Source organism: Drosophila bipectinata, chromosome 3R, assembly GCF_030179905.1.
Source record: "Drosophila bipectinata strain 14024-0381.07 chromosome 3R, DbipHiC1v2, whole genome shotgun sequence".
In the NCBI taxonomy this organism is placed as follows: Eukaryota; Metazoa; Arthropoda; class Insecta; order Diptera; family Drosophilidae; genus Drosophila; species Drosophila bipectinata.
Genome location: NC_091739.1, coordinates 26,206,979 through 26,234,155, shown reverse-complemented (window position 1 = coordinate 26,234,155; position 27,177 = coordinate 26,206,979). Strand labels below are relative to the sequence as shown.

General features: G+C 41.7%; 8 protein-coding genes and 1 non-coding gene across 18 annotated transcripts in view; 5 read left to right on the top strand and 4 right to left on the bottom strand.

Moving 5' to 3' along the window:
• rdx (BTB/POZ and MATH domain-containing protein rdx) overlaps positions 1 to 2,671 on the top strand; it is a 62,025-nt gene extending 59,354 nt beyond the window's left edge. For 5 of the 6 annotated variants that reach the window (XM_017236220.3, XM_017236219.3, XM_017236218.3 and 2 more), the window contains 7 exons: positions 97 to 247; positions 492 to 613; positions 676 to 837; positions 896 to 1,191; positions 1,263 to 1,441; positions 1,506 to 1,648; positions 1,711 to 2,671. In XM_017236220.3, the coding sequence (XP_017091709.1) occupies positions 170 to 247; positions 492 to 613; positions 676 to 837; positions 896 to 1,191; positions 1,263 to 1,441; positions 1,506 to 1,648; positions 1,711 to 1,855 (1,125 nt within the window). In that variant the 5' untranslated portion in view covers positions 97 to 169 and the 3' untranslated portion in view covers positions 1,856 to 2,671. Of the gene's footprint in view, positions 1 to 96; positions 248 to 491; positions 614 to 675; positions 838 to 895; positions 1,192 to 1,262; positions 1,442 to 1,505; positions 1,649 to 1,710 lie in introns of those variants that run through there. The other variant, XM_017236216.3, reaches the window with a different exon arrangement.
• A 1,250-nt stretch (positions 2,672 to 3,921) lies between these two features.
• Orc2 (origin recognition complex subunit 2) lies at positions 3,922 to 6,080 on the bottom strand. Its single transcript, XM_017236739.3, has 3 exons — positions 5,399 to 6,080; positions 4,502 to 5,347; positions 3,922 to 4,448 (listed from the first exon to the last, which is right to left on the bottom strand). Exons 1-3 carry the CDS (start codon positions 5,973 to 5,975, stop codon positions 4,012 to 4,014), a joined length of 1,860 nt encoding a protein of 619 aa, XP_017092228.2. The 5' UTR covers positions 5,976 to 6,080; the 3' UTR covers positions 3,922 to 4,011.
• A 320-nt stretch (positions 6,081 to 6,400) lies between these two features.
• Kots (Kotsubu) lies at positions 6,401 to 10,080 on the top strand. The gene is made up of 6 exons (XM_017236436.3): positions 6,401 to 6,507; positions 6,844 to 7,040; positions 7,098 to 8,676; positions 8,742 to 9,502; positions 9,563 to 9,759; positions 9,824 to 10,080. Exons 2-6 carry the CDS (start codon positions 6,895 to 6,897, stop codon positions 9,973 to 9,975), a joined length of 2,835 nt encoding a protein of 944 aa, XP_017091925.2. The 5' UTR covers positions 6,401 to 6,507; positions 6,844 to 6,894; the 3' UTR covers positions 9,976 to 10,080.
• A 265-nt stretch (positions 10,081 to 10,345) lies between these two features.
• Positions 10,346 to 11,666, bottom strand: Ipp (inositol polyphosphate 1-phosphatase). The gene is made up of 2 exons (XM_017236437.3): positions 11,036 to 11,666; positions 10,346 to 10,980 (listed from the first exon to the last, which is right to left on the bottom strand). The coding sequence occupies exons 1-2, from the start codon at positions 11,523 to 11,525 to the stop codon at positions 10,346 to 10,348; spliced, it is 1,125 nt and encodes a 374-aa protein (XP_017091926.2). The 5' UTR covers positions 11,526 to 11,666.
• A 47-nt stretch (positions 11,667 to 11,713) lies between these two features.
• On the bottom strand, positions 11,714 to 13,059 carry LOC108122017 (zinc finger BED domain-containing protein 4). 2 transcript variants are annotated; one of them, XM_017236444.3, is made up of 2 exons: positions 12,263 to 13,059; positions 11,714 to 12,107 (listed from the first exon to the last, which is right to left on the bottom strand). In XM_017236444.3, exons 1-2 carry the CDS (start codon positions 12,911 to 12,913, stop codon positions 11,850 to 11,852), a joined length of 909 nt encoding a protein of 302 aa, XP_017091933.2. In that variant the 5' UTR covers positions 12,914 to 13,059; the 3' UTR covers positions 11,714 to 11,849. The 2 variants fall into 2 exon arrangements, with proteins under 2 accessions (XP_017091933.2, XP_017091931.2); XM_017236442.3 differs by having other exon boundaries at positions 11,714 to 12,128; positions 12,263 to 13,058.
• A 204-nt stretch (positions 13,060 to 13,263) lies between these two features.
• RpS8 (ribosomal protein S8) lies at positions 13,264 to 15,123 on the top strand. The gene is made up of 4 exons (XM_017236445.3): positions 13,264 to 13,407; positions 13,679 to 13,785; positions 14,304 to 14,715; positions 14,933 to 15,123. Exons 1-4 carry the CDS (start codon positions 13,404 to 13,406, stop codon positions 15,034 to 15,036), a joined length of 627 nt encoding a protein of 208 aa, XP_017091934.1. The 5' UTR covers positions 13,264 to 13,403; the 3' UTR covers positions 15,037 to 15,123.
• Positions 14,816 to 14,861, top strand: LOC122321681 (small nucleolar RNA R442). Its single transcript, XR_006246211.1, has one exon. It is a non-coding gene; the product is annotated as a small nucleolar RNA R442 (small nucleolar RNA).
• An 82-nt stretch (positions 15,124 to 15,205) lies between the features above and the next one.
• Zip99C (Zinc transporter Zip99C) lies at positions 15,206 to 20,533 on the bottom strand. Of its 4 annotated transcripts, XM_070282045.1 has the most exons (7): positions 20,199 to 20,533; positions 19,747 to 19,858; positions 16,593 to 16,955; positions 16,426 to 16,533; positions 15,955 to 16,368; positions 15,735 to 15,890; positions 15,206 to 15,670 (listed from the first exon to the last, which is right to left on the bottom strand). In XM_070282045.1, exons 3-7 carry the CDS (start codon positions 16,807 to 16,809, stop codon positions 15,492 to 15,494), a joined length of 1,074 nt encoding a protein of 357 aa, XP_070138146.1. In that variant the 5' UTR covers positions 16,810 to 16,955; positions 19,747 to 19,858; positions 20,199 to 20,533; the 3' UTR covers positions 15,206 to 15,491. The 4 variants fall into 4 exon arrangements, with proteins under 4 accessions (XP_070138146.1, XP_017091927.2, XP_070138147.1 ...); XM_017236438.3 differs by lacking the exon at positions 19,747 to 19,858; XM_070282046.1 differs by lacking the exons at positions 19,747 to 19,858; positions 20,199 to 20,533 and adding an exon at positions 18,876 to 19,001.
• A 531-nt stretch (positions 20,534 to 21,064) lies between these two features.
• LOC108122177 (WD repeat-containing protein 44) lies at positions 21,065 to 26,572 on the top strand. Its single transcript, XM_017236722.3, has 10 exons — positions 21,065 to 21,491; positions 21,555 to 21,759; positions 22,541 to 22,630; positions 22,716 to 22,854; positions 22,919 to 23,675; positions 23,735 to 23,935; positions 23,990 to 24,713; positions 24,770 to 25,588; positions 25,644 to 25,772; positions 25,833 to 26,572. Exons 1-10 carry the CDS (start codon positions 21,406 to 21,408, stop codon positions 25,986 to 25,988), a joined length of 3,306 nt encoding a protein of 1,101 aa, XP_017092211.2. The 5' UTR covers positions 21,065 to 21,405; the 3' UTR covers positions 25,989 to 26,572.
• The last annotated feature ends 605 nt before the right edge of the window (positions 26,573 to 27,177 follow it).

Genomic DNA, 27,177 nt, shown 5'->3' with positions numbered 1-27,177 from the left:
AATTTAAGAAAAATTTAAGAAATGATAACTTAACCTCAATGTAGGCTCCATTTTAGAATTATAACTAATATATATATATGTCTATTATCCTTGCAGATTGCCGGTGAACGAATGTCAGGCAAGCCAAACAGCTAGAGTCACCTCGAACCTGCACGCATCCAGTAGCACCATGGCGGTCAGCCGTGTTCCCTCGCCGCCCTTGCCGGAAGTTAATACGCCAGTCGCCGAGAACTGGTGTTATACGCAGGTAAATATTCCCAATCCATCACCCAATCCATCTTGAATTTCAACCCAAAAGACAAGGCACATCCTCTCCTCTTGGGTTGTTTGGTTTTGCATTCCTATGGATTTGCGTTGAGCCGGGCGATCGGATTACAAAAAAACCTGAATTTTTGTTTGTAAACTGAATCCCCCTTTTGTTGTAAAATGCATTTCCGTTGTCAGCAATCCTCAGGTGTATTAACAATATCCCTACAATTTTCCATTCGCAGGTCAAAGTGGTTAAGTTTAGTTATATGTGGACCATAAATAACTTTAGTTTTTGTCGGGAGGAGATGGGTGAAGTACTCAAATCGTCCACATTCTCAGCCGGTGCTAATGATAAACTGAAATGGTAAGAAAATATTATTCATAAATTAATTAAAGAGTTTATTTAATTATTATATTTAATTATAGGTGTTTACGGGTTAATCCCAAGGGCCTCGATGAGGAGAGCAAGGATTACTTATCTTTATACTTACTGTTAGTTTCTTGTAATAAATCAGAAGTCAGAGCCAAGTTCAAATTTTCCATTCTGAATGCGAAGCGTGAGGAAACAAAAGCCATGGAATCCCAAAGGTAAATTAATATTAAATTAAATGTTAAAAATTAGTATTAAACTTTATTTTTATTGCAGAGCTTACCGTTTTGTTCAGGGCAAAGATTGGGGCTTCAAGAAGTTCATTCGCCGCGACTTCCTGCTGGACGAGGCCAACGGCCTGCTGCCGGAGGATAAGCTGACCATCTTCTGTGAGGTCAGCGTTGTGGCGGACAGTGTCAACATCTCCGGACAATCCAATATCGTGCAATTCAAAGTGCCCGAGTGCAAGCTATCCGAGGATCTCGGCAATCTCTTCGACAATGAGAAGTTTAGCGACGTAACGCTCTCGGTGGGCGGACGTGAATTCCAAGCGCACAAGGCCATACTGGCAGGTAAGGATATCTTAAACTATGCTTCTTAAACTTATGTTTTTATTAATATTATTTTTTTAAATTTAATTTAGCGCGCAGCGATGTCTTTGCGGCCATGTTCGAGCATGAGATGGAGGAGCGAAAGTTGAATCGTGTCGCCATAACCGATGTGGATCATGAGGTTCTTAAAGAAATGCTGCGATTCATATACACGGGCAAGGCGCCCAATTTAGAAAAAATGGCTGATGATCTCCTAGCGGCTGCTGATAAGGTAAGTCTATTATAAAAACCCCCTAATAACAGTTAATAATAATTATATTTTTTGTAAAATATAGTATGCACTTGAAAAGCTGAAAGTGATGTGCGAGGAGGCGCTGTGCGTCAATCTCTCTGTTGAAACGGCAGCCGAAACCCTAATATTAGCTGATCTCCATAGTGCGGATCAATTGAAAGCACAAACGATAGATTTCATAAATACGTAAGTTTTTAATTAATTGACTAATTGAGATAAAATTATTAATTATATTGTATTTTTTATAGTCATGCCACCGATGTAATGGAAACCTCTGGCTGGCAAAATATGATCACAACACATTCACATTTGATAGCGGAGGCATTTCGTGCGCTCGCAACCCAACAAATCCCACCAATTGGACCACCTAGGAAACGCGTGAAAATGAGCTGAAACAACAATGCAATTACAACAAAAACAACAACAACAACAACAACCACAACAATAAGAACAACAAACCATACACCAATAAAACAAAAGAAGAAAAGCCACAACACCAACAACAATCGATTCAAAAATTGCAATATAAATAAAAAGAATTTGAAAAGATGGAAACATGTTAAATATTTATTAAATCGATTGGCAGCTGACCTCCAGAAGGTATGCGGCAAAACTACAAAAGCAACAACAACAACAACCACAATAAATTATATCAATAATTACAACAACCACAACAGCAGGAAGAAAAAGCAGAGAAAGCAGTACCGTTTATTGTTTCGATTTCGAGTAATTTAAATAATTTCTTTTTTAAAACAAAAAAAAAAACTTGATTTTAATTGTATTTTTATTTTAATTTTGTTGATTTATGATTATGTATGATTAATATGTTTACGAGTAATAATAATTAAATAATTCTAATATTAAGTCCAAACTTCAAACAAAAAACAGCAATGAAAAACACACAACTTATAAGGATAAAAAAAAAAACAAACAAAACAGAGCATAAAAAGCAAAAAAATAATATAAATTAAATTTAAAATTAAAATAAAAAAAACTGAAAACCGAAGGCATAAAATATAAAAAACAAAACAAAAAATAAAAAAAATTCACTGAGAAAAAGCAACTATTATTATTATTATTATTATAATTATGATTACCGATTACCAATTAACGATTACCGCGTATAATTACAAAGCGTACATTTTGATTGTGATGTATATTCGATGAGTATGACTATATGAGTAAATGAGTAATGCATAATGATACGGATATGATAATGAAGTTGATTTATATATTGTGTATATGTAAACTCGGAACAATTTTCAATGCATTCAAGGTTTAATTCAAGGCCCTCGTCGTCACCCACCAAGAAACCCCCTACCTTTCCAAACTTCCTTCCTAATTTCTTTTTTTTTTATCGAGAGTGCTAACCCGCTTAAATATTAAAAAATTAAATTAAATTGAAAACCAAGTTCTCAATTGTACCACCGCCGTAATCCTTCCACAACTCTTTCCCAAAACTTTAAATAACTATTTCTTAATTTTAATTTCTTTTAATTTCATTTCTTCTTTTTTTAAGTATTTTGAAACCTGCTATTTTTTTCTCTTTGTTTAAGCGCAAATGTAATTAATTTGTTGTACAAAACTTAAAAAAAAAAACAAAAGAAAAGAAACATTGTCGAAATAAAAGCAAAAAGTAGCAATTTGTGTATAGTAAGCAGATAAAAATTGAAACAAACAAAAAAAACCACAAAAAACATAAATGCATCAATTCATTTTTTATAGAGATGTGGGACACAATTCTCTGGGGTGGTGTGCGGTGTGGTGGTTTCTCTCTTCAGACCGATTCTGAGCTTTTCGAAAGAAAGTTAAAAGACGAGTAAAAAGTAAACGTGATACCAATATATCTAATAACTATTAAATAAAACGAAAAGCGCCATCGCAAAGACGAAATTTTTATACGCAGGATAGGAGTGTAAACCGAACTTAAACTTGGTGTGGTGTACAATTCAGGTATTCAGAGCAAGGGGGATTTTGAAATAAAATAGATACGATAGTAGCATTTCCATTCTATGATATATGTGTACTTCCGATCGGCTTCGCATGTGTAAATAAATTAGCCTTAGTCGCTGCGATCTAATTTCGTTTCGAGTGCACAATTAACTAGTTACAAGTCCAATGCTTTAAATATCTACTGTACTGTGTGAATAGTATTTAGGAAAGGACAGTTTAGAACAGCGTTGGCAATAAGAATCGGGATAATGAGGATGACCATATCATTTATAATTTTTGGCATGCTTAGTCCACCTTTGTTTTGCTTCGAACTATCCTTTTCTAATCAAACCACGGTCATCCTGAGAGTTGCTCCTCTGAATAAAGACAAGAAACTAGCGATCTAAAATGTGTATCTAGTCGACCGACAACTTTTATGCATGCCAATCTAAATGTGTAGAATTTGACAAGAAAATAACAAGTGCAGAATCTGTGCACATTAGTGGGCAATCCAGCGACAACACACATTTTTAAAAAGCGAAATTGTAATTGTATTTAACAATATTAGATAATAAATGAATATGTTCTAAAAAAAACACCTGCCCAGTCGGCCTATCTTATTTCTTATCCTGCTCGTCGAGGAACTGCTGCAGCAGTCCGTTATCGATCGGAATTGTAAGCTGCTCAGAGCCATCCACACTGCGCTTGGATTTGACCAGTTTGTGATCCAGGAACTCGGTGAGCTGGGCGCGCAGGGCCAGATCCGAGCTCACCAAGAAGGCTTCGCGACAGCTGGAATAGAGGTCCTTGAACGGCATGCCCTGGTATGTGGCGTTGCCCTTGTTCTTCAGCTGATATTTTACAATCAGCATGTAGATGCCTCGGGAATTGGTGGTCAGGGAGGAGAAGACGCTGCGCATAGAAGACAGAGCCAGTTCACCAGAATTCTGGACCAGCAGCGAGTTTTCGAAAGCGGTTTCATCCGTGTACGGCAGCATGGTGGTGCAATCCCACCAGGAGAAGTTGAAGCTGCTTAGCTTTCCTTGGTCCCAAACTATTTAAATACATCACTTAATAAACATTTAAATAATAACCTTTGGTACTCACGTAATGGGGTATTGATATGATCAATGGAAGCCAACAGATGGATATTCGGAACCCTTGCCAGCCTGGACAATATAGCCTGAGCTTTCACATTCCTCAGCATAGACCCATCTAGGTTGTGGACTATTAGAAACAAATGAGTCTCTGGTATGAGTGCAAACTCCTCCTCAATCATGTCCACAGCTTCGTGCGGATTAGCAGGACTAACGCCTGCGTCCAGTATCTCCCCTATAATGCTATCCAGCACATCCTTCAGTGTGAGACTGGGAAAGAACCCATTGACTACCAGAACCGTCTGTTGAGATAGGACTTCCTGGTGGAAAGACTGTAGTAGCTGACGCTTGGAACCCAGTCCATAAAGCAATATATTGAATCCCTCATTCAGGATGCACATCCACTTGGGAAAGTAGGAGCGATACTCCTCCATTATGGCATTTATGGAGGTCTCGTGCTCGGAGGACAGTTTCATTTCTGCCAGCAAGCTAAACAGGCGATCGGCAGCCAAGCGAGGATTTTTGAGACGATCTAGAGTGTGATCTGAGGTGAGGATTTTGCTGCTGGCGTGGGAATGGAAGTAGCCGTCGCTTTCTGGGACATATTCATTGGACTTCTTGGTCCGCGCTGATTGGCGGAGACGAGCAGCAGAAGGGGTTTTTGGCAAAACAGGCACCACAATGGCACGTCGGGCTTTGCAAGGGGTTTTGGGTTCATCATCGGCAGCATCGTTGTCGGAGGTCTCGTCCTCCCCACCATCACTACTGCTACTGCTTGGGGAATCCTCATCACTTGGCTGGAAGTCGCTCTCGTCTGCGGAGAAGTCCTCGTCTGACTCAACCACCTTGGACATCTCTGAAAGTTGGGATTTGAATTAAGATATTTTTTGATTTCAGATTTACTTACGTTTCCTAATACGGGTGCGCACATGGGCCGGGGTTTTTGGCAAATCCAGAGACTTGGTGCGCTTCGACTCGGGCGTTTTCACACCCAACCGAGGCGTCTTGGGCGTCTTTGGAGTCCGTGGAGTGGCATTTAGAGCTGCCAGAGCCATGCCATCCCGTTTTTTGGGCGTGTTGAAGCCAAACATACTGGTTCCCGCCACATTATACTCAGATTGGATGAGATTAATATCTTTGCTTGAAGGTCTGGCGGCATTCTCCGCATCCACCAGCGAATCCTCCTGCTCTTCCTCTTCGTCAACATTGTCAGGCTCGTCGTCCGTGACCTCCACATAATTCACAACAATATGCTCCTCCTGGGGTGTTTCCTGATTTTCCATTTGGTAGGCCTGATACTTTTTGGTAGGACTAGGACGTCGTGTGGACCGACGAGCCCTAGGTTTAGCATTGTTTTCATCCATTTCACCGATTCGGGCCGTATCCAAGTCCGCCGCCGATTCATCCGAATTGGTGAGGTTCTCGATGGATTTCAAGTTTCGTTTCCGCGGGGTCTTGTACTCGCTTTTGTTGGAGGAGCTCATGTTGACTTGACACTCAGTAGAAGCTTGTGATATTATTAATTTAAATAAACAAACAAATTGGAAGCCATCCGAACCAGGGTTGGATTTTTAAAGCAGTAAGAGGCGGGATTTATCGTGATCGATAACTTGCCCTATTCAGTGCTGCCCATAAGAAAACTTTTTAGGCGGGGTTTTTAAATTTAATTAGGATCATATTTTTTCGAGATTTTCTGTAGTTTGCTAAAACTATTAAATAAACTTTTACTCATAATTTATTTGATAAAATTAAATTTGCCATTAAATTACGATGCTTCAAAATGCAAGTAAAATCGATGTAAAAAAAAGTCCGATTCTTCCGAGTGGACAGTCCCAACCAAACGATATCATTTGGATACAAAAAATATCGATATATCTTTATTGTAATAGATCCCCACGCTTTCTTGATCTCCTCTCTATCTTTTCGTTGAACGTGCTGGAGCGCGAGTGCTTAAAGTTCAAACCTATTTTCAGTGTAAAGTGCTTTCGACTTATAACGTTTATAATTTTGTATACGGTAAGACGCACTTAAATATTGTGCTACTTCATTGACTAATTTAGCAAGTATTCCACTATATTCACTAATATATGTAAATATATCACTTAATACTGATCTATTAAAGTTAATTTCAATTTCACTTAATTCGAATCAAAACATCTTTACATTCATTAAAACTTGATTCAAAACTTATTGTGGTAATTCGCTGACAAAATTTTCATTCTCCGAGCATCGAAAAGTTTTCGTTTGCAGAACACTAGAAACTTCCGTTAGACGGCCATTTTGTTTTTTTGCACTCGCTTTGTCTTCCATGTTTGTATGTATGTATGAATGAATTTTTCTGTTCATATTTAGCTCAAGACGCGTACTGTGTGATTTTCGCTGTTTGTTCGACATTACTTCAAAATGACTCCTTGTAAAGATCCAAACCCTTGTGTGATTTGTGGGTCTGGGGCCGAGTTGATGTGCCACCGTTGCGGGGAGCCCTATTGCAGCGCAGACTGCCAGCAGCAGGATTGGCAGCGGCACAAGTATTACTGCACCCCCATGCCGTAAGTACATAATCTTAATCTTAACTCATACCTCATAACTTAACTTTTAACTATCAGCGCTTTGGTGAAAATAAACGCAAACGTTAAGAAACCCCTTGAAGAGGTGGAGGAGGTGCAGAAGCCATTACCGCTCAAGACGCTCGAGTCGAATGTCCCGAAACCGACAGTCGAATCCATGGACATCAAAAGTCCTGACCAGAGATCCAATCTAGAGGTGCCGAATGAAAAACCGCTCCAAGAGCAGGTGCGCGAGCCTAATGCCCCGAAACCGACAGTCGATTCCACGGACATCAATAGTGTCATCGAGAATGTCGAAAAGAAGCCGGTTTCTGAGCCGTTATCGAAGGCCTGGCGCGAAGCCTACTTGCCATCGGGCGAAGACTTCTTTGAAGCCAGGGTGACGTACATGGAGAAAGAGGGTCCGTTCTGGGTCGTCGAGGCCAGCCATGTGGAGCGCCTGGAGCGCCTTATGGACAATTTGATGAGACAAATGATCCTTAAAAAGCTCGAGCGGGTCGATAATGTTGAGAGTGGCTCACTGGTGGCCGTCGTTGTGGACGGCAAGGTCCATCGCGGACATGTGGTTGCCGTCAACGGGCAGGAAAAGACGGCCGAAATCCGGATGATTGACAACGGAGCTCTGGTTGCCGTCCAGTTTCAAGACATTTACAAGGGAATTCCCAAAATGTTCGACATAAAGGCTTTCGCTTTTCGCGTCAAGCAACCAACAACCACGGGCGTTCAGCTCAATAAAAATCTAAGCCTTCGATTCGTTAGTAACAAAATGGCGGAAGGGTTTTTCAATGTACAAATGAAGCCCAAAATGACCATACCGCTCAACCTACCCACCGAGCTGCTCAAAGTAACTCCCGAGCTGACCGTCGTTAAAGTCTTTGAAAAAGACATTTCTAATTTGAAGTCGGAGACGATCTTGGTTCAGCTGAAGGCTCTGGACAACATCAACCATGAATTGAACGAAATTTTGACCAAAAAACCTGTTCAAAATTTGAACGGACCATTTCCGGATGAAAAGTGTACATTCTTTTTGGCGGCTCGCACCAAGGATGGCTACCGCCGTGCATTTCTGCTAGACCATATCGAGTTCCCGACACCCACATTCCTCGTCTACGAGATGGACGAGGGGAAAGTCACCTTATGTAGCGATGTTTGTCGGATTCCCAGCCAACTGCTGGGTCTGCCCATGCGAGTGTTTAGCATCGCGCCCCAAGAACCCATCTATAGCAGCCTGAAGGAAGAGGGCAGCGGTGATGAACTTTCGGTCAAGTTCAAACAAGAGCTTCCTTACGGCAAGGACAGGCTGAGGACTCTGAACGCCAACTTGTTGTCCAAGAACGGGAAATCCTATGGCCTCGTGCGTCTGAATATTTTCCTTGGTACAGTGGCTGACTTAGGACACAAGTTCTGGCGGCATCCCATCAATAATACGGACTTGGTTTATATCACCCACGTGGTTAGCTACCGTGAGCTTTACATCAGCTCCAAAGACACCCAGCGGTATGCCAGTATTTTCAAAAGTCTGGAATCTAAATGCAGCCCGTTTAAGGAAAACACTGAAATCCCTGTTGGAGGCATCGTGCTGGTCGTCTGCCCCAAGCTGGGAACCTTCCGTGGAGAGGTTAGTTTTGTTGTTACCCATTTTTTTTTTATGAGATTATTGATATTTATTTTTCGTTTTTTAAGATAAAAAATATAAGTAAGAATGGCGAGTACGATGTGGAGAACGTGGATACAGGTGCCCGTCACACCGTGGACTTCAAAGTGCTGCGTGTGTCATGCCGCTTCCTGGAGAACTTGCCGGTGAGCCTGATGCGTGTCAAGTTGAAGACACTTCGCGATATTCCGGAGGCAGCCGTACCGCCAAACAGCGGGGCCCCATCCTTGCTAAATGCGATCTGCGCTCAGCAGGAGATCTTTGTTCTGGACATGCCCAGCTCCAATCTATTGGTTGATCTATTGCCCAGGTCCGGTGATCAGGAGTCTTTGGTGGGCCGAATCCTGCCCGTTATGTTTACGCCGGCCAAGAGTGAGGAAACTTCACCTCCAGCCAAGCCTACTCCTTCACCAAGCACGGAACAAGTTTCTCCTCCGGCCGTTTTATTGGAGCCAGTTTCGTCGGTCAAATTGCCACCCTCTCCACCAAGCTCTCCTGATCAAACTTTTTCGGTGGATGCTCGGCAACTTCTGGAGCTTTCCACAGCCAGTGTTAAGCAGATTATGCCTTTTGAACGCTTCTACTACGCCGATTTGACCAAGCACCTGGTGCCATTGGGGGAGAATGTCGAAATTATTTGTCTCAATGCCGTCAACTTGCAGAAAACTGGATTTATTACAGCCTGCTTCTTCCTTAACGAAAAAGTGGCCGAAAACTTCCAGAACTTGCTTGCGTTGGTGGCTCACCACGGCACTTGTGTCCATAACTCGGTCACCACCTACACTCCAGGGTTAGTTCTATAAAATTAAAACCATTTTCATTGAAAAATAACAAACGTCCTTGATTGTAGAATTGGAGAACTTTGCCTGGCGATCTATAGCGGAGATGATGGCTGGTATCGTGGTGTCTGCCTCGAGAACGACAACAAGATGATCAAGATTCTGTACTGCGACTTTGGTAATATTGAGACTGTGCCTTTGGAGAAAATCAAGCCCCTTCCCAACGATGCACTGCATCCTGTGTATGCCACCAAGTGCTTCATTGATGGTAAGGCTCTCTTAGAATACCCACAAAAAAACGTTATAATAATACCGCTTTAAACCTGCTATAGATTTCGATAAGACCGAGGACTTTACCCCTCTGGAGGAATATCTCACCCGTCACGCCCAGATTAAGTGCCATGTTCGCAATGGACCGGAGACCGACACACGTATCATAACCATCCCGAACCTGGACAATATCCTGACTAAAGTCGAGACCTAATTTAAGAATTTTCAAAAACATTGACAAGATTGATTCCTTTTCGCTACTTTTTGATACTTATTAGGTTTAAGTGTACACAGGATGTGTACTTACCAAAGGCTTTGAAAGCCTTGCCTATTTTTTTTTTTATCCATATTTCATCTATTATTTACTTAAAATTTAAAACCTTAAACTAAAAAATACTTTGTAACATTGCACAACAATTACTTTTTTTTATTTGACGCGTCAGAGAGAAATAAATTGTTTTGCCCTAAATTCTGGAAGAACATCTTTTGTACTCTTAACATGTCTATCCAGGCGCTCTTATTCTCTCCAACATTAATAGATATATAAAATTAATTACAACAGCTATGAGACTAGACAGCAACATTTATTGCTCCGCCAGCTTGGCGATGAGTTCCTCCACGACGCTTACATCGCGAACAGCGATGATGCCACCTGCATTTCGTTTCCAATCTGTGTTGGATTCGGCCTCCTCCGATAAATATGTCAACGAGGTGGCCTTCTGCTCCGCAACACTGGCCTTAAAATCAAGGATGTCACCGCCAAGAGCCCGTAGAATCGCCTGAGGAGCGCATGTGTCCCACATAAATGTGGATCCCTTGCTTAGCAGATAAACATCCACCTCGTGAGTAATCACTTTTAAAGCCTTATGACCAGCTCCAGCCGAGAACGCGAACTCATATCCCAGTTCGAGAAATCTTTGGAGGATGTCGGAGTTCTCCGAACTGGAAAATATTCCCAACCGGCGACCTTCGTCACGCGCCTCGAACTCACAGTTGTGGGCCTGCAATGTGGAAAGACAGACGCCCCAAAACATGGAAGAGTTGTACATGTTCTCCTCCACCTTCTCGCCAAACGGTTGGGCCACAACTCCAATGACAGGAATTCCGGTATCCCGTTCGTAGACACCAATCAGCACGGTGACGCAGTCCAATCCTGTGGACGTGATGCCCGGAAAATCGGTAAACATGGTGTCTCCAGAAATGTACTCAGCGGTGGCATCTGAAAAATAATATTTTTAAAAATATTTATGGTTTATTTTTTAAACATAACCAACCGATGGGATCGATCCAGATGCCTAGGTTGGCGTAATCCAGTTCCTCCGGCAGTTCGGGAACTTCTCCCAGCTTTTTGTTCTCAAAGCTAACCACGCGGTGGACTTCACCAGCCAACGCCCCGGCCGCTCCATCGTGTCCGCTGAGTACACTGCCCAGGCAGTGGGCGGTTTCCTCCTCAGTTTCTCCAACGGCAATAGTAACGCTTTCGCCAAGTTTGTTGGTGAAACTGGGCGACTCCTCGCCCAGGATGTTGTCCTTCATGTCGGGAAACAAAGCACCCACTTCATGCTTGATTGTCTCTTGGATTAGGACATCTGCCAAGGTCTTGAAGTCGTGCTCGAATCGCTCATTGGCCTCCGCCCCGCTTTTTTCTTGGACCAGAAGACCCAGGAGCTCCTCGTTGGAGCGACATGTCCTGGCAATGTTGGCCGCCTTCTCCGCACAATTAATGAGTACTCGCAGCAGGTTCGGCTTGTCCTCTCCGCTCATCCTGAACCAGTTTTCAATACCTAATCCACTTACATAGGTTCCATACTTTTATGGGTTTTCCTCCAGCTGCAAACTTCTTGGGCTTCCCTTGGACAGTGTTACCAGATTCGGCCGCTAAATTGGGGGCCCTCTAGGTACATTTTCAAGGTTGGGGCGGGAAGTTTGAATTTGTAAAGAAAATTTGTTCGTTTTCTTACAAATTGTACAGATTTCTGCATAGTAAATTTATTTGAATTGTTAAAAGTATAATTTCTTATGACTACATTAATATATTGCCCGATCATTTTTATCTATAACACAATTATACATTAAAGGCAGCATCCTTTAATTATGCTCCGCGTTCATGTCCAGAAGTAGTTTCTTGGTCTGCAGATCGATGAGTCGTCTCTTGGCCCTGGCAAGTTCCGCCATTTCATTGTAGTATATCGTCTCCGCCTTGAGCTTCTCGTCCAGTTGGGTGGTCGACTCGGAGATGGAAACGTTATCCGGTGGAAGAATACTTTGGACGTCCGTTTGGTCATGATCATCGCTTCTTTCAAGTACCACATCCGAGTTGTCCACAACGTACTCGTAAAAAGGTTCCTGTAGCGAAATCGAAGTAACCTTAAAATAAATATCAAAACTGCTATATTGAAATGCCGAAACACGACTTAGAATTGTTGAAATGCCAACCCAAATGATATATATTTGGTCAAAACTGACATATTCAACAAATCTAACTGAAACCATGGACAAACCTCATCATCTAGGTGGTCGGCCACCTTCTCGATTATACTGTCCACATCGTCGAAGTTGACTTTCTCGAGAGGATCCGCCGCCGACAGCTGCCGGCGTTCTATGCTGACAACATCCTTTTTGGGGGACATCAGATGATGATGCGAATGATTCAAGGTCTTCGCCAGGTTGTTATGACGTCGGACGATGTGGCGCATTAGATTGGAGGACGAGTGCTTTGAGGAGAGCGTCTTGCCACAGTGCATGCACTTGGCCATAAACTCGGAGATGCGAATAAAATGGGCCCACAACTTGTTGTTCTTGCCAATCACCTTGTTTCGCATTTCCGACTCCTGGCTGTGCCGCTCCAGATCCTGCTTAACTCCGATTATTGTGCGAACTGCTGTTTTAGCCTCGGCTTCGCCTTCGTTCATGGTCATGTTCAGATCCTCGGACGCCGATGCCTCAAGCTCGTCCTTCAGCTCGGCGAGCATTTTTCCCTCCTCGCCGGCGAATACGGTCCGGGCCAGCAGCTTGTGGTTCCGGATGAGATGGCGCGTCAGATTGGACGAGGTATGCTTGGAGGAGAGTGTTTTGTCGCAGTGTTTGCACTGTACAATGTATTCGGATAGGCGGTGGAAGTGGGCGAGAGCCTTGACGTTTTTCCCAACCATAGTTGCATGAACGGATCAGAGCTTGTAGAACCGATGGATTCGGCAAGCTCGGTGAGGGAGTTATCAATTTTTTAAAGATTTATTTGCGGAATTTGAGTTATTTTTTTGCTTATGTACAGTGTACTCGATGAGACCGTTGCTTGAAAGCCTAAAAATACTTTTTGTTTTGGGGAAAAATACCAGGATTTAGTTAGCTAAAAGTGAGCCGCAGCCGGTCACACTAAGACTTCATTATACCGCAAATGTAATTGTTTTATTATTGAATCAAATAAAAGATTGATTTTTAATCGATATAGAATTATTTAGTAAAGGCCATATCTAATAGTTTTTATAATTTGATATCCCCGAGTAGTGTTGGACAAATAAAATATAGCTCGAAAATAGCTAGATCCAAGAGTAAGTTGGCAGCGCTTCTGTCAAATTAACCTCACTTTTTTGACACGAGGTGCTTCGTGGGCCTTTTCCTTTCTTTCTCGCTTTTTACTCGAACATGGGTAAGTCGGCTCGCGCGAAAAGCGTGAAAATATCAAGAAAAACACCTTAAAATGGGATGAAATGACCACAAAACTGCACACCAAGTACGTCCGCATATGCATCATTGAATAAATAAACCGGGATATGTGAATTTTTATGGAATTTTTGTGAAAAGAGTGCACGCATTTGCAATGCGGTGGTTGTGTTCCCATACAGTGTGCCATGTTCTTGATATTTGATTATATGCTATGTGAACTTAATTTACTAAGTTGATTTTGTTTTCTAATCCAGGTATTAGCCGTGATAGTTCACACAAGCGTCGCGCCACTGGTGGCAAGCGCAAGTCGCTCCGCAAGAAGCGCAAGTTCGAGTTGGGCCGTCCCGCCGCCAACACCAAGGTGAGAATATATTCCTGGCTGCCTTCTTCTAAAGTCCTTTTCTCATAATCCATTTAAGGTAACACTTTGGGGTACCTGGGCCTAATCTTTACGACTTTGCAAGCTGAAGAGCTAAAAATGTGACTGATTCAAGACAACGTGCTTCGTTTACACAAAACATTGTAGCATTTCAGTGGCCTACCTATCACAGGTGGCTCCTGTATTGTTTTTTATCATTTGGATAAAAAATACTAACTAGGCTTTAAAATGATTTGTTTTTAAAGCCTTTAAATCTATTTAAATCCTTTTGTCTGAAGCCTTAAAAAGATTATTTTGTATTTAAAAAGTAGTTACCTTAATTGTATTATGAGAGGACTCTAAACGAATGATGTTATCGCGTGTCAACTGTACGACTCTTTTTGAGACGTTCATGATGATGGAAAAGCATTATGTTCGGACTACTGACTACTACTATTCCTACAGAACTCTTACTCTTATATGTAACAAGTGTTAATGATGTATTTTCTTTAACCTTCCAGCTTGGCTCCAGCCGCGTGCACAAGGTGCGCACTCGTGGTGGAAACACCAAACTGCGCGCTCTGCGTCTGGAGAACGGCAACTTTGCCTGGGCCTCTGAGGGTGTTGCGCGCAAGACCCGTATCGCCGATGTGGTCTACAACGCCTCCAACAACGAGCTGGTCCGCACCAAGACCCTGGTGAAGAACAGCATCGTTGTGATCGATGCCACTCCCTTCCGTCAGTGGTACGAGTCGCACTACGTGCTGCCCCTGGGACGCAAGCGTAACCCCAAGCACGCCCAGAAGGAGGACGAGAACGACGTGCTGACCAAGAAGCGCAGCGAAAAGGTCATGAAGAAGTACCTGGAGCGCCAAAAGTACGGCAAGGTTGAGCAGGCCTTGGAGGATCAGTTCACCTCCGGACGTATCCTGGGTATGTATCCAAATACCACTCATGAATCGAGCAACTCAAAGTGATGTAAAAACCCTAGCGATCCTACAACTTTATTGCAAAGTTCTTGTTCTAAGAACGATGCAAGCCTGTTGGGCGTGATTTAGCTTGTCATAGTTACTCTGATTCCAAATCTCAAAGATAATTCTTATAATTTTAAATAAGACTTTGACTAATTACTGAATTTTTCATCTTGCAGCTTGCATTTCCTCCCGCCCCGGACAGTGCGGTCGCTCTGATGGCTACATTCTGGAAGGCAAGGAGTTGGAATTCTACCTTAAGAAGATCAAGTCTAAGAAATAAACACGGCAGTAGATAAGCTTGCAAGGTCCCCGGACTTGCAAAGATGAAAAAACAAAATAAAACAACCACTTGTTTTTTATAGGAAGAGACTATTGGAATATTATTTGTAATCAATGCTTTAGTTGAATGGCGGGACATAGCATCCAGATTTAAAAGAAAAACAAAGTAGTTTCATGGATATCGGAGAGTCGAGGACTTTCCCTTAACTTTCTATTGAATTTTCGTTTCATAAGTATGTTACAGTAATACGTAATTATTAACAATAGTTTAAATATCATTCATATTGGCTATAATTACATAACGCAGACAGGATCAAGAATCCCATAAAGTACAACAAATTCATGTGTAATTTTAAAACTGCCAGCCACAATCTTAGCCCACCAGAACTATGGTTCTAGTGCCTAAGACTGCGACTGGATGAATTTTTTCGCTTAGAATGCTGTCGTCTTTAGTTCCTAGTGTTCGAATAGCATGGTCATCACGGCCATTAACGCGATGCCGAATACGAGGGCTAGTAGCTGCTTAATGGACTCCTTTCGCTCCTCCTCCTTTAAGAGATCAGGTAATACTGTGACCAGGGCAATATGCAGAAAGCCGCCGGCGGTGAACGGCATGATCCACGAAGTACGTGCCTCTGAAAGAGTATTGATAAGGTTACCCACCGACTCGTCACCTTTGTAATGACACCTTAAGCTTACCCATGGCCGATGTAACTCCGGAACCCCCGATAGCCACCAGGGCACCCAGAAGTCCAGCTCCCGCTGTCAGAAGTTGGGCGCGTGCTGCGTCCCAGCGGCTGAAGCCGGAGCGAAGGAGGATAGCGAAGTCACCCACCTCGTGAGGAATTTCGTGCACTGAAAGGTGGTTATGGTTTCAAGTTCACGGCTGGTCATTGGTGTTTATCTTTGAAATACTCACACAAGATAGCAAAAGTGGCCAGAACTCCGTGCCGGAAGGAAACAAGGAATGAACCGGCCACTGCCAGGCCGTGTGTGAAGTTATCGATCGAGTTTGCCAGCAGGTTCAGATATCCAGCAACCTTCTTAGGTTGTTCCTTCTTTTCCTTTGACTTCTGCTCTCGCTCGCGCAGGAAGCAAACCTTGTCCACGTCCTCGATGTCGCATGCCCCACCGCAGCTATCAGGGGTCTCGCCTTCCGGCAGCTTTCCACCATGACGGCGAAGCAGGCAGTTGGCGATTTCCACACATTTCGGTTGGGGATTCTCCTCATCTGCGCTCGCGTAGCCAGAGAAGATCTTCTCCACGATGGTGAAGATGAGTATGCCGGAGAGTACCCAAAGTCCCGAGCGCAGGGACGGGTGACTAGATGGATCTACAGTAGGTATATTACATGAAAAAAGGTCCCATTTAAGGATGATAAGTTAACCACCTTGACTATCGCCTTCCCAGGCCTCGGGCAACAGATGGAGGAACACATCGCCCAGCAGTCCACCGACTGCGAAGCTTAGAAGAACTCTTAGGAGTTTTGATTCGGCAGCTAAAATAGGATTTGGAATTAATTAGGGTTCTAGGGACTCCCTTATAAGGACTACTTACGATCCTTGTAGCCCTGTTTGGCCATTTTCTCATCCGTGGGAATGATGAGAAGCGGGAATATACCGCTGAGGCCAATGACCACCGATCCCAGGAGGGAGAATACCCATGGCGTATACTGGAAACTCTTGAAGTATTCTGGCATGTACTGCTCCATCAGGCTGTTGTATATGATGGCTATATGTTCTTCAAAGAAGCTACTGTTGCTGATGGTGGTCATTGTTGACGGCCTTACTGTGGCTACTTGTGCGCTTTGGGGGTCTGGGCTTGTGCTGGAACTGTCGATTTGTTGGTCACTCCCTGGTCATGTCCTGTGACCTTTGAATGAATACTTCAGTCTCTTATATGCACTAGGAGTGGGAACAGCTGATAACCAAAGTGGAAATTATGTATTTTTTATATCAAAAGTAAGAAACTATAACTAGAATTTTGACACAATAGTAGCGTTAGTAGTCACTTTATGGAATCCGTCACCTAGCAACAAACTCATCGAATACCTAGATGCGCTCCTTCATATCGGACATTGGGTGATGGGAAAATCTCTATTGATATGGTCAATAGACGCCGGTGTCAGCGGCCAAATCTACAAGGGGGCTGGCCAGCAACCACCACTCTCCTAACCACTCGCACTCTTCTCTTCTGGCTGTTGTCATGTTCGATAAGCGTTTTGCCTTTGTAAAATTTAAGTCTGCCAGCTTAGGGGTGACTAGATAGCTCCTAGGAGAAGCAGCAGTCAATCAAAGTCAAGCCAGGCCAAGACCATTGCCCGATACTTTACTCAGTCAGGATGAGTAGGCATGGGATGCACGAGCAGTGACTAAAATAAAAGTGATCTTTAATCTAAAAGAACCACAATCAGGGGGATTAACAAGTGCATCCGTTGGTTAAGATCGGGGAGGCACACGCATTTGTAGAAGTCTGTTTCTTAGTTAGATCATCCCTTTAAGTTCTTATTCATAAAGGGGGAAGTACCAAATGATTATGTCCCCAAGTTACAGATATTGGGATGTACTTCTAAAGAATGTGTCACTTTTGTCCTTTTTTCTTATCAATTATTACAGTTTACGATATTTTCATTTGCGGATGGAAGGAGTTTTAGGTAATTTCGACATTAAACCCTCTTTTCATCATACTACTTCTCACAAGATCATATTATCGACAAATTTTTAATGATAGTTAGAAACTAGTATTCAATGGCACATTATTTTAGAGATAAAGGGTCTATTATATATCACTTTATACACTTTCAGTTTGAAAAACCAACACAGACCATAAATTAACCACAAAAGTAGCTCCAGTTGGGAAGAGCAATTCGGCAATACGATAACCGCCGCCCTTAGTGTCCACAAACCGACTAACTAAACTCTAAACAGACGCTGGTCTGGAACGCCCACGTCAAGATACTTTGTTTCCATTTGATTTCCAATTTGATGTGCACGATGCAGCTTAAACTGTTCGCTGTTCCTTCTGATAAGATTACGGACGATGTCAATGTCGATGTCGGTATCGTTGGAGTGCTACGGTTTTGGAAGCTTTTGTTAAACGCCACTACATACAGTTTATTGGGGAAATTGAAGGAATAGATTTTAGACAAACTTGCAGACAATATGCAAATACTAGTACTAGTTAGAGGTCAGACATCAGAAGAGCTAACAGTTTAGCTTGGGCCGAATCTTATCTTTCACAGTCATTGCCATTGAACTATCACAAAGTAAATTATTTAGATTAGATTTAAACTTCATTATATTTGAATTACTATTTGTGGACAAAGGGAGGAAGTAGAGAAACTAGAGGCTGTAAAGATCTGTTATACTTTTAAGAGTTTTAGTTCCTTCGTTAAAAACTGTATTAAATGAATTATAACCATAGGAAAAATAATTAAATTCTCAAGCAAATCTTATTTATGGTTGAGCTTAAAAACGGATTATGTTGGTTAATTTATAGCAGTCGAAATTCGTTACGAGGAAGCCGTTCAAGTTGTTTGCATATATCATTCGATCACTTGAACAAACACTCCAATTTCCACACAATAAACGCGAATATGTATTTAGCTGTTGGACTTAATTATTGTACTTTCGAACGAGCCTTCGAAAAAAAGGCCTAGAATCTAGATTTCACAGAGAAATGCTTTTCACTGCATTGTTCTTTTTTTTGTGATTAACCATTCAAGTTCAATAAACACATTCGAGAAATGAATTTTTGCACAAAGCATGTGGGTTTTGTGTAATTTCAAACACCATTGACATCTAATAAGGGAAATTAAATTATTTGCACAAGTATTCATACAATTTGGGGACAATAGATTCCTTCTGATCTTTATAGTTGATTTGTGGCTTCCGAGTACTTAAGAATACGACGCTACTAATGCGGAAATTTATGCTTGGAGCTCGAAAATGTGTTTCGTGTGTTATCGCGCCGATAGCTGAGCTTGCTGTGAGAGCAACAACGTTGTCTGCTGGCGTTCTTATAGGTAAATCGAATTGAAATAATAGTTCGGGGCTTCCAGATATATTCTCAATTAAATATAGTAAATGATCTAGTTGCTAGCTGGCTGTTTACATGACGCATTGTCGCCGATACATGGCGTAACTTTTCCAGTGGACATCATCAAAATGGCACAGATTATTTTGCACGCTGCACTAAAAATGAGACATGGGTGGTGAGCAGGCGCTGATTATCAATGAGAAACGTGTCTACGATTCGATTTAGCTTGGAAAATGTCTCCCTCGTAGATAAGCGAACAACATACATACATATTTGTATAAAATTTAACAAGCTGGGGAAACCTTTATGATAGAAAAGCGAAAAATAAACTACATATGTATTTTCTTTGCAAAAATAATTGATAACTCCAAGCAGCGATATCCGTTGAGGGGCGTTCATTAAACCAGGAAAGTAAACAATGTATGTACTTTCCCCAGCTGAAGTTTAAATGGGAGGCACTTCTTCATTCAAGGAATATTACATATTTTTTTGGGGTTTTAATTACCACGCAATTCAGGTTTATTCAGATTATTAAGAGAGCAGAGCAGCAAGACCCTTCAGTTCTCAATAAAAATTAATAAACACGATCGAAGCCGACAAACTGGTTTGCAAAACAAGTTGTCATTTTATTGTTGTCTAACAAAGTCTAGAAATATATTCATAATACATGTACCTGCAATACATATGGCGCCGATTATCAGCAGTATAGTCACATAAAATAGTGCTTAGCGCACAGATTTGAGATTAGATTCGAGTGCTGCTTGTGAATTTATCAAATATGGCCGCTATAAGTGACGTGTGGATGATTATGCTAGGTTAGTTATTTTTACTTTTTAAAATAATTAATTATTTTGTGAAATTGCAAGCGTTTAACACACTTGTTGCTTTTCATACAAAGGAATGGTGAAACAATTGCTTATCACCCTTTATCCGTCATGGGTAAATGGGTATATATGTAAACGATATTATATACACTGTGTACAAACAACAGATTAGAATTACTACTTGAAGGAATTTAATATAACATATGGGAGCTATTTATTGTTTCAAAGAAACGGCTTTGAAATTCCAGCTATTTCTTTTGTTTCCGCGACTTCCGTGCAGATTTTGTTTCTTTTTTTTTACCGTAATTTAGATTGCTGGAGTAACCGGGTCAACGCGCTGTTCAGTTATCAGCTTTGTGATAAATACAATTTTATAAGCACAAACTTTCAGTTTTATTTTGGATTGTTTTTTAGTCTTTGACGTACTGGCAGGAAGATTGTTTTGTGAAATATATTGCTAATGCGTAGTTGCGATCATTTTCTTGGCACCCGTTTTACTTCGCAGTAATTGCACGATTCACTTTTATTTTTTAGCTCTTTTTAGGAGCTAAAACGTGCACTTGACCCCTCGGAAAACTTGGGTCTAATGATACCGTTGCCCCGCCAGTCGGATCCAAAATTACAAGCTCGCCATTATCACATGCATATATATTTTTTTTGTTTACTATATTCGTGCCGTGTGGAAAATTGAAAAACAATAACAACAAACAGCAGTGCATTAGAGATGTGCAACGGAATTTGAAATGTAATTGTATCGAAAAGTTTCAATAATCGATATATGATAGAATTTGAGTATTTTTATTTAAAAATTTAAAATTTAAATATAGACGTTGGTTTTGATATGTTGAAGGAAGCTCTTCAAAGTAAAAACTAACAAATTAACGAAAAAATTAATTTATTTTGAATATTCAGTGTTCAATATAACTAAGATACTGCATATATCAACCTTAACTTCAAACAATACATTCTTAATATTTATCTAAAATGTAAAACTATTAAAAATTTATTCTGAAAAATAACTTACAAATTAGAGGTAAGATAACTCATTTTGAATTTACAATAATTCGATAGCTAAGCTAGAGTCTTGGTGGAAACAGTACATTATCATCAGCTGATCAACGATTTACCGATAACCTATGAATCATACTAGATGTTATCGAAAGAGCTATTGCATCTTTGACACCTCTAGATTTACGCTCCGCAGAAAGTCAATTAACATTAGATTTCAACTTAAATTAATAGTGCGATTATGTTTCCCACCCCTACGACTAACGAAAAATGTTGAATTTAGTGACTTTTGGGCTAGCGCGGGAGCGAGTGACGTCACAGAACTAGAAATCAAGGCTTCGCAGAAAAGAAAGCAAAAGCAACAACTCGCCGCGCCAACAAAAGGGAATCAATAACAAAAAAACGAGAGAAAACACGTAATTTGGTTGTCAATTTGCATACAGCTCAGCTCAGCCGTTAGGTAATAGCGATACCCATCGCACACGCACAAATTTGAAAATATGAGTAAGCTTGAAACGGACTCGGATAGCTCTGAAGAATTTTTCGATGCCGAAGACACAACGCCCAATCGTCATGCGACTCTCAGGTACGTATCTTATAAAAACACCGATGAGGCAATAGATAAACAAATATAGCTTTTTGCTTTCAGTCGTAAACTGCCGCATGTTGTCGAGCAGGAATTTATATTCCCCGAACCCGCGGTGAGGGTTAATGCAGCTGCTTCTTCCGACAGCGATGCCACTCCCATTGGCGCAGGAACGCCCGCCACCAGGAGTCCAACGAATAGTTTGGGGGCTCGGCTAAAGCAACAGGATGCGGGAGTCTTCGCTGAACCCAAACCCTTGTCTGGACCTGTAAGTAAACAATCGGATTGTCTTTAGTCTCAGTTTTCTTGTAAAAAGATTTTAGTCATGGTGACTTTAGCGAGAAGGTTTAACTGTAAGAGTTTTTTTTATTTTTAATCGATTTAATCGAGATTAGTAATGAGTCATTACTAGTGGCATTAGATTATATTTATAATCTATGTCTTAGTTACCATATATCTAAAAAACTATAAACTTGGGTGCATACCTTTCACCTTATCGAAGCAACAATCGTTCCCATCAGTTTCTCTTTAGTTGGAGTGCCTTATCCATTTTGTGGTTTGCCATCCATAGACTACGTTTTATAATGACTATTGGTGTTGGAAGCCATAAACTGTTTAATTATAGCCATTAAATGTGTTTCATCACCACCATAAGCATTTGTTCAAAGGCGATCGTTTTTTGACTTTAAAATACATTTCCGATTTCAAATATTATTGACACTCCAATGGAAAACGAAAATTAGTGTTCATCCTTTAGTTAACTATCTGATTAAAAAGTAAGCCATTCTTTTTGGATCCTCTATTGAGCTTTAAGAATTTTGATTTACTCTTATATTGAGTCGTAAAAAAGTATTTTTATTCGAGAAGCACTGACCAATGAATCATCCATTTAATTTTGTCTCCATATTTGTGTTCTTTACTTTCATATTTTCTCCGCTTCATTTCCTAAAATTCAACGAAAAAATCAAAACCGAATCTTAAATAAAATGGAAACTCAACTTAAATATGCATATGCATATTAATATGATTAAATAAATGAAATATCGTAGTATGGTAGACAGCGCTTTCACGAACTACGTCAGTGCATGCAAAACGATGAAGATGATAATCCAGGAAATACACTCACACCTGATTCTCAGGTATACATATGTCTTATCCAGTTTTTTCTATCATATTCTTTCGCATATGTTTGGATGATTTTAAAACGTTTTATTGACATTGCAGAATAGTTCCACAGACGGAATCTTCACCAACCGATCGACTCATCCGTTTAAAGTCATCGAGACCGATGCGATGAGTATACAGAGCATGACGTCCCTTGGGCGTGTCGGCAGAATATTGGCAGGCAGCATCGATCCATCCGGTATTTTTTCAAGTTATATATTAAATAAAAGCAGTCCCTGACATTTAATCTACACTTTTTAAAGCTATCAGCGTAGACCGTGAGTCTCTTGCCTCGATGAATGCGCAGCTGCAATCCCAGCAAAAGCAGCAGGCACAGCAGGCGCTTCCTCTCTCGACTGTCAGCTCTGCAACGCTTCCGACAACTGGTAACTCCTCCTCTGCGTCTAATACGCCCCGGGTATCCCCCAAGCATATCCAGAGTGGTCAGGAGGTGGCAGTCGAAAGTGCTGGTGTGGCAAGTGCGTCTGCAACGCTTCAGACCTTGGCCTCTACAGGTATTATGCTCCAAGAACCAGATGTGATAGCGAGCACCAAACTGGCCCAGTCTAAAACAACAGATTCTATCACCTCGTCAGGACCCGTGGCACCGCCACGAAGAAAAAAGAAGTCACGGAACTTTTCCACTAGTTCGTCGGAGCATTATGGTCTCGTACCGGCTGATACGGAAGACACCGATAGCGATACCCGTTCCGTGAAGAGTGTGCAAAAGATGTGCGATGACATTTTGGAGTTTGAAGGCAACGATGTAAATACTTCGGCGTCTACCAATACCCTGACCTGCTCCTCAACGAATACGATTGTTTCGGCTTCAGCTTCGATTACGGCGGTATCTACATCTCTGCCACCGCCCAATACAATTCAAATGCGAACGATGGCCACGTCAGTGACGATATCCGGCTCAAAACCGTCGCATTCCTTGGGCAGCAGTGCCACATCGGTTCACTCCAAGCCGAGCCCATCAAACTCTGGAAAGAGTAACTCAGCACCAGGTCGTGTTAGGTGAGAAAAGCAATTTGAATAATTGTGTGTATATTTCATTAAACAATCCGTCGTTGCAGTTCCATTGACCCTAACCAGGGTCTCAATCTCTTCAAGGCAATTCAGGGAGGTTATATTGTTAAACCACGGGATGAGGCAGGCAACAAGGCACAGGGACCGCCACAGGATGAGATCGAGCGAATTGAAAAGATGCTTATGGAGAATGCCAACCGCCCGAAACTGGCAGGCACGGGTTCTAACAGCTTGGGCAGTGCTACGCGGTAAGTTTCTCTAACTCTGATAGAGATTATTTTTTATATATTTTTCCCACGCAGCTATCCGGCTTTGTTACGCGGAGTCAACGACAAGGAACGGCGCAAGTCCGCTGGAGACGAGGATGAGCTCAAGCAGTTGAACATTTATGTGCGTACTAGGACGAGCTCTGGCAAGCAGCTTACCGATTTTGAAATACTCGAACAAGTTCCTGTGAAGAATTTAGACACCGGCGAGAACATGCCCCTCTCCGAAATGCGATCACCACCCGTGCCCGAAGGCTGGAATCCGCTTTCGCTGCACATCCTTAAATTAACCTCGCACTTGGAGGTTATTCAAAAAGAATCCGACGAGGAGAGTGTAGTTGGCATACCGCCGAGTATCGAGGGCCAGCAGCCCGACGAGGAAGAACTCGAAACAGAAGATGGCAGTCGACTGAAAAAGAAAACGGCTCGAATCAAACGCTTCTTTGGCACTACAATGCGTAAAACTGTGGACAAGGCCAAGTCCATTGCATCGGAGGTATCGCATGCGCGACACAAGGAGGATGTGGCGGACATTGTAGATGCCATGAACCCCGAACAGAATATTAAGATTAAGGCTTCATCCTCGAATAAGGGTCCGTATGAGTTCACCAAACTGCAACATGTCCAGGATTTGAGCGGAGAAGATACTAGTGCTGTGTGGTGCATGAAGTTTAGTTCCTGTGGACGGTTACTGGCTACTGCTGGTCAGGACAAGGTTCTCCGAATCTGGGTTCTTAAAGATGCCTATCCATTTTTTCAGGTAAGCCTCATTCGTGATTTGAGAAGGATATGTTTTTTAATGCCCTTTCTTTTTAGGACATGCGCAATAAATACAATGCCGATCAGAAGTCCTCGCCCACTCCTTCACAGGAATCGCTCGTTTCCCAGCATTCGGCGGAAGAGGCCATTGCCATGGCTACGGCTGCGGAGAAGTGCCCTGGTCCGTTCATGCCCAAGCCCTTCTGCACCTACAACGGCCACACCTCAGATTTACTGGACGTCAGCTGGTCAAAGAATTACTTCATACTGTCAAGTAGTATGGACAAAACTGTGCGCCTTTGGCACATTTCCAGAAAGGAGTGCCTCTGCTGTTTTCAGCATATCGATTTTGTCACCGCTATTGCGTTTCATCCACGTGACGATCGCTACTTCTTGAGTGGCAGTCTCGATGGCAAGCTGAGGTTGTGGAATATACCTGACAAGAAAGTGGCACTGTGGAATGAGGTGGATGGCCAGACTAAGCTTATAACGGCTGCCAACTTCTGCCAAAATGGACAGTTTGCCGTAGTCGGGAGCTATGATGGACGATGCATATTTTATAATACGGATCAGCTAAAATACCACACCCAGATTCACGTTCGTTCTACGCGTGGCAAGAATCGGATTGGTAGAAAAATCAGTGGAATAGAACCCATGCCTGGAGAGGACAAGATCCTAGTCACTTCGAATGACAGCCGAGTCCGCCTCTATGACTTGAGGGACTTAAACTTGTCCTGCAAATACAAGGGTTATCTGAATGTTTCTTCGCAAATCAAGGGTTCCTTTAGCCATGATGGAAAGTATATTATTGCCGGATCCGAGAATCAATGCATCTACATATGGAAAACCAATCACGATTACTCCAAATTAAGTTCGGTGAGTTTCATCGAGTGTGATTACCAAAAACAAGTTCTTAGTGCCTTGTTTACAGGTTCGTCGGGATCGCAGCGACTTCTGGGAGGGCATTAAAGCACACAATGCTACCGTCACTTGTGCCATATTTGCGCCACACCCAGAGGCAATCATTAAGCCAGAACCGGATGAAATCTCCAACGAAAAGGTATAAACATATTGATATTTGTATCATGTTTATTTCTGAAACACTTGTTTATTGTTGCAGTTGGCTCACAATCAGCCCGATCCACTTGTAGAGCAGCACAAAAAGGGATGCGGATATGTGCTTGTTAGCGCCGATTTCAATGGCGCTATAAAGGTGTTCATTAACAAGACGAAGCCGAAACACAGCAGTCTACCATACACGGCCATTGCGGATTAGTTTTAGGTAGAAGATGTAAAGCTAATAACAAAAACGTAAATCATGTATTTTATTATTTTATTTTTATACTTATGTGTGACATTTTGTAACATTAGTAACTAGCGCCATTGCTTATTTATTATGCATTATTCGTTTCTACACTTTCTATGTTTACTGCACCTTTTTTCCTCCCTTTGTAAAAGTTGTTAACCATTGCTGCTGGCGCGAACTGTTTAATCTTACGCAAAATATGTTATGTATTTTTAATGGCGATTGTGTGAATATGTGTACAGATATTTGTTTAACAAGTTGATTATTTTCAAAGTCAATTGTATATTGTTATGCCCTTGTAAGGTAAAATTTTGACTATACAGAAGTTTTGATTTTGATATTCCTGTTTATATTTAAATCAGTCCTACTGGCCTTGACTTTAATATCTAATCTAGTTAAAAATTAACTAATGGCCAACCTTCAAGGGTAGGAGGGGCTCGGACAGCCGAGTCGCGAATAAGTTATTTTAAAAGTCGACATAAAGTAACACATTAATTATAATTAACTTTAAAACAATATATATTTTGTGTAAAGTAAAATGTACATCAAGGATATATCGTGTATGTCTTCTCTGTGAGCTGACTTTGAAGTGCTTCGGGATTAGGAAGTGCTTAAAAATTGCCTCCAGGCTGGTTTGCAATTTAGCAAAAGCTTAACCTTCATATTTGAGGCTTCCTAGGGTGCGTGTCTACGAATGGATGGATGTAATTGGATATTGACAGTAAGAGCTCTGCGTGCATTTGTTAATCTTATTTTTCATAATTGCAAAGAGGGTCCAAGTAGTCGAAGTACATCGAAGACCAGACACTAACATGCAATGCTATGTACAAATGATTTGGCCCCAGTTGACTGGTCATTTCATTTCTTGATTTTCTCGTTTTTGGAAGTTTGGGGGTTGACTGCCGGCCAACTCAGAAGTACATGCCACTTATTCTAATGGAGACACCCCAAAATTACTGCATTCAGCAGTCCAGACATTATATCCAGACATTAGGTAACTTTGCAAGGACATTGGTAGAGTTTCGTCGGAAAGAAAAACAACGATTAGAGTTGTAACTTTAACTGGTGCGGCCACGTTGCTCTGTTAGGGTGGATCAATATTGAGTTTTGTTCTGTTTTTAAATATTAAGTATACGCCGGGTTGAGCAAACTTTTTTGT

Excerpts from the sequence above, each read along its gene's own strand:
- Ipp (XM_017236437.3), bottom strand. The coding sequence starts at position 11,525 with ATGAGCGGAGAGGACAAGCCGAACCTGCTGCGAGTACTCATTAATTGT. Across the intron at positions 10,981-11,035 it reads CATCTGGATCGATCCCATCG|ATGCCACCGCTGAGTACATT; the intron begins GTTGGTTATGTT and ends ATTATTTTTCAG.
- RpS8 (XM_017236445.3), top strand. Across the intron at positions 13,786-14,303 it reads GTCCCGCCGCCAACACCAAG|CTTGGCTCCAGCCGCGTGCA; the intron begins GTGAGAATATAT and ends TTAACCTTCCAG. Across the intron at positions 14,716-14,932 it reads CACCTCCGGACGTATCCTGG|CTTGCATTTCCTCCCGCCCC; the intron begins GTATGTATCCAA and ends TTCATCTTGCAG.
- LOC108122177 (XM_017236722.3), top strand. The coding sequence starts at position 21,406 with ATGAGTAAGCTTGAAACGGACTCGGATAGCTCTGAAGAATTTTTCGAT. Across the intron at positions 21,492-21,554 it reads AATCGTCATGCGACTCTCAG|TCGTAAACTGCCGCATGTTG; the intron begins GTACGTATCTTA and ends TTTTGCTTTCAG. Across the intron at positions 25,589-25,643 it reads ATTACTCCAAATTAAGTTCG|GTTCGTCGGGATCGCAGCGA; the intron begins GTGAGTTTCATC and ends CCTTGTTTACAG.
- Orc2 (XM_017236739.3), bottom strand. The coding sequence starts at position 5,975 with ATGAGCTCCTCCAACAAAAGCGAGTACAAGACCCCGCGGAAACGAAAC. Across the intron at positions 5,348-5,398 it reads GCGCACCCGTATTAGGAAAC|AGATGTCCAAGGTGGTTGAG; the intron begins GTAAGTAAATCT and ends CCCAACTTTCAG. Across the intron at positions 4,449-4,501 it reads TCATATCAATACCCCATTAC|TTTGGGACCAAGGAAAGCTA; the intron begins GTGAGTACCAAA and ends GTATTTAAATAG.
- Kots (XM_017236436.3), top strand. The coding sequence starts at position 6,895 with ATGACTCCTTGTAAAGATCCAAACCCTTGTGTGATTTGTGGGTCTGGG. Across the intron at positions 7,041-7,097 it reads TATTACTGCACCCCCATGCC|CGCTTTGGTGAAAATAAACG; the intron begins GTAAGTACATAA and ends TTTAACTATCAG. Across the intron at positions 9,760-9,823 it reads CACCAAGTGCTTCATTGATG|ATTTCGATAAGACCGAGGAC; the intron begins GTAAGGCTCTCT and ends AACCTGCTATAG.
- LOC108122017 (XM_017236442.3), bottom strand. The coding sequence starts at position 12,913 with ATGGTTGGGAAAAACGTCAAGGCTCTCGCCCACTTCCACCGCCTATCC. Across the intron at positions 12,129-12,262 it reads CCGACCACCTAGATGATGAG|GTTACTTCGATTTCGCTACA; the intron begins GTTTGTCCATGG and ends ATTTATTTTAAG.
- Zip99C (XM_070282045.1), bottom strand. The coding sequence starts at position 16,809 with ATGACCACCATCAGCAACAGTAGCTTCTTTGAAGAACATATAGCCATC. Across the intron at positions 16,534-16,592 it reads CAAACAGGGCTACAAGGATC|CTGCCGAATCAAAACTCCTA; the intron begins GTAAGTAGTCCT and ends ATCCTATTTTAG. Across the intron at positions 15,891-15,954 it reads GGCCACTTTTGCTATCTTGT|TGCACGAAATTCCTCACGAG; the intron begins GTGAGTATTTCA and ends ACCACCTTTCAG.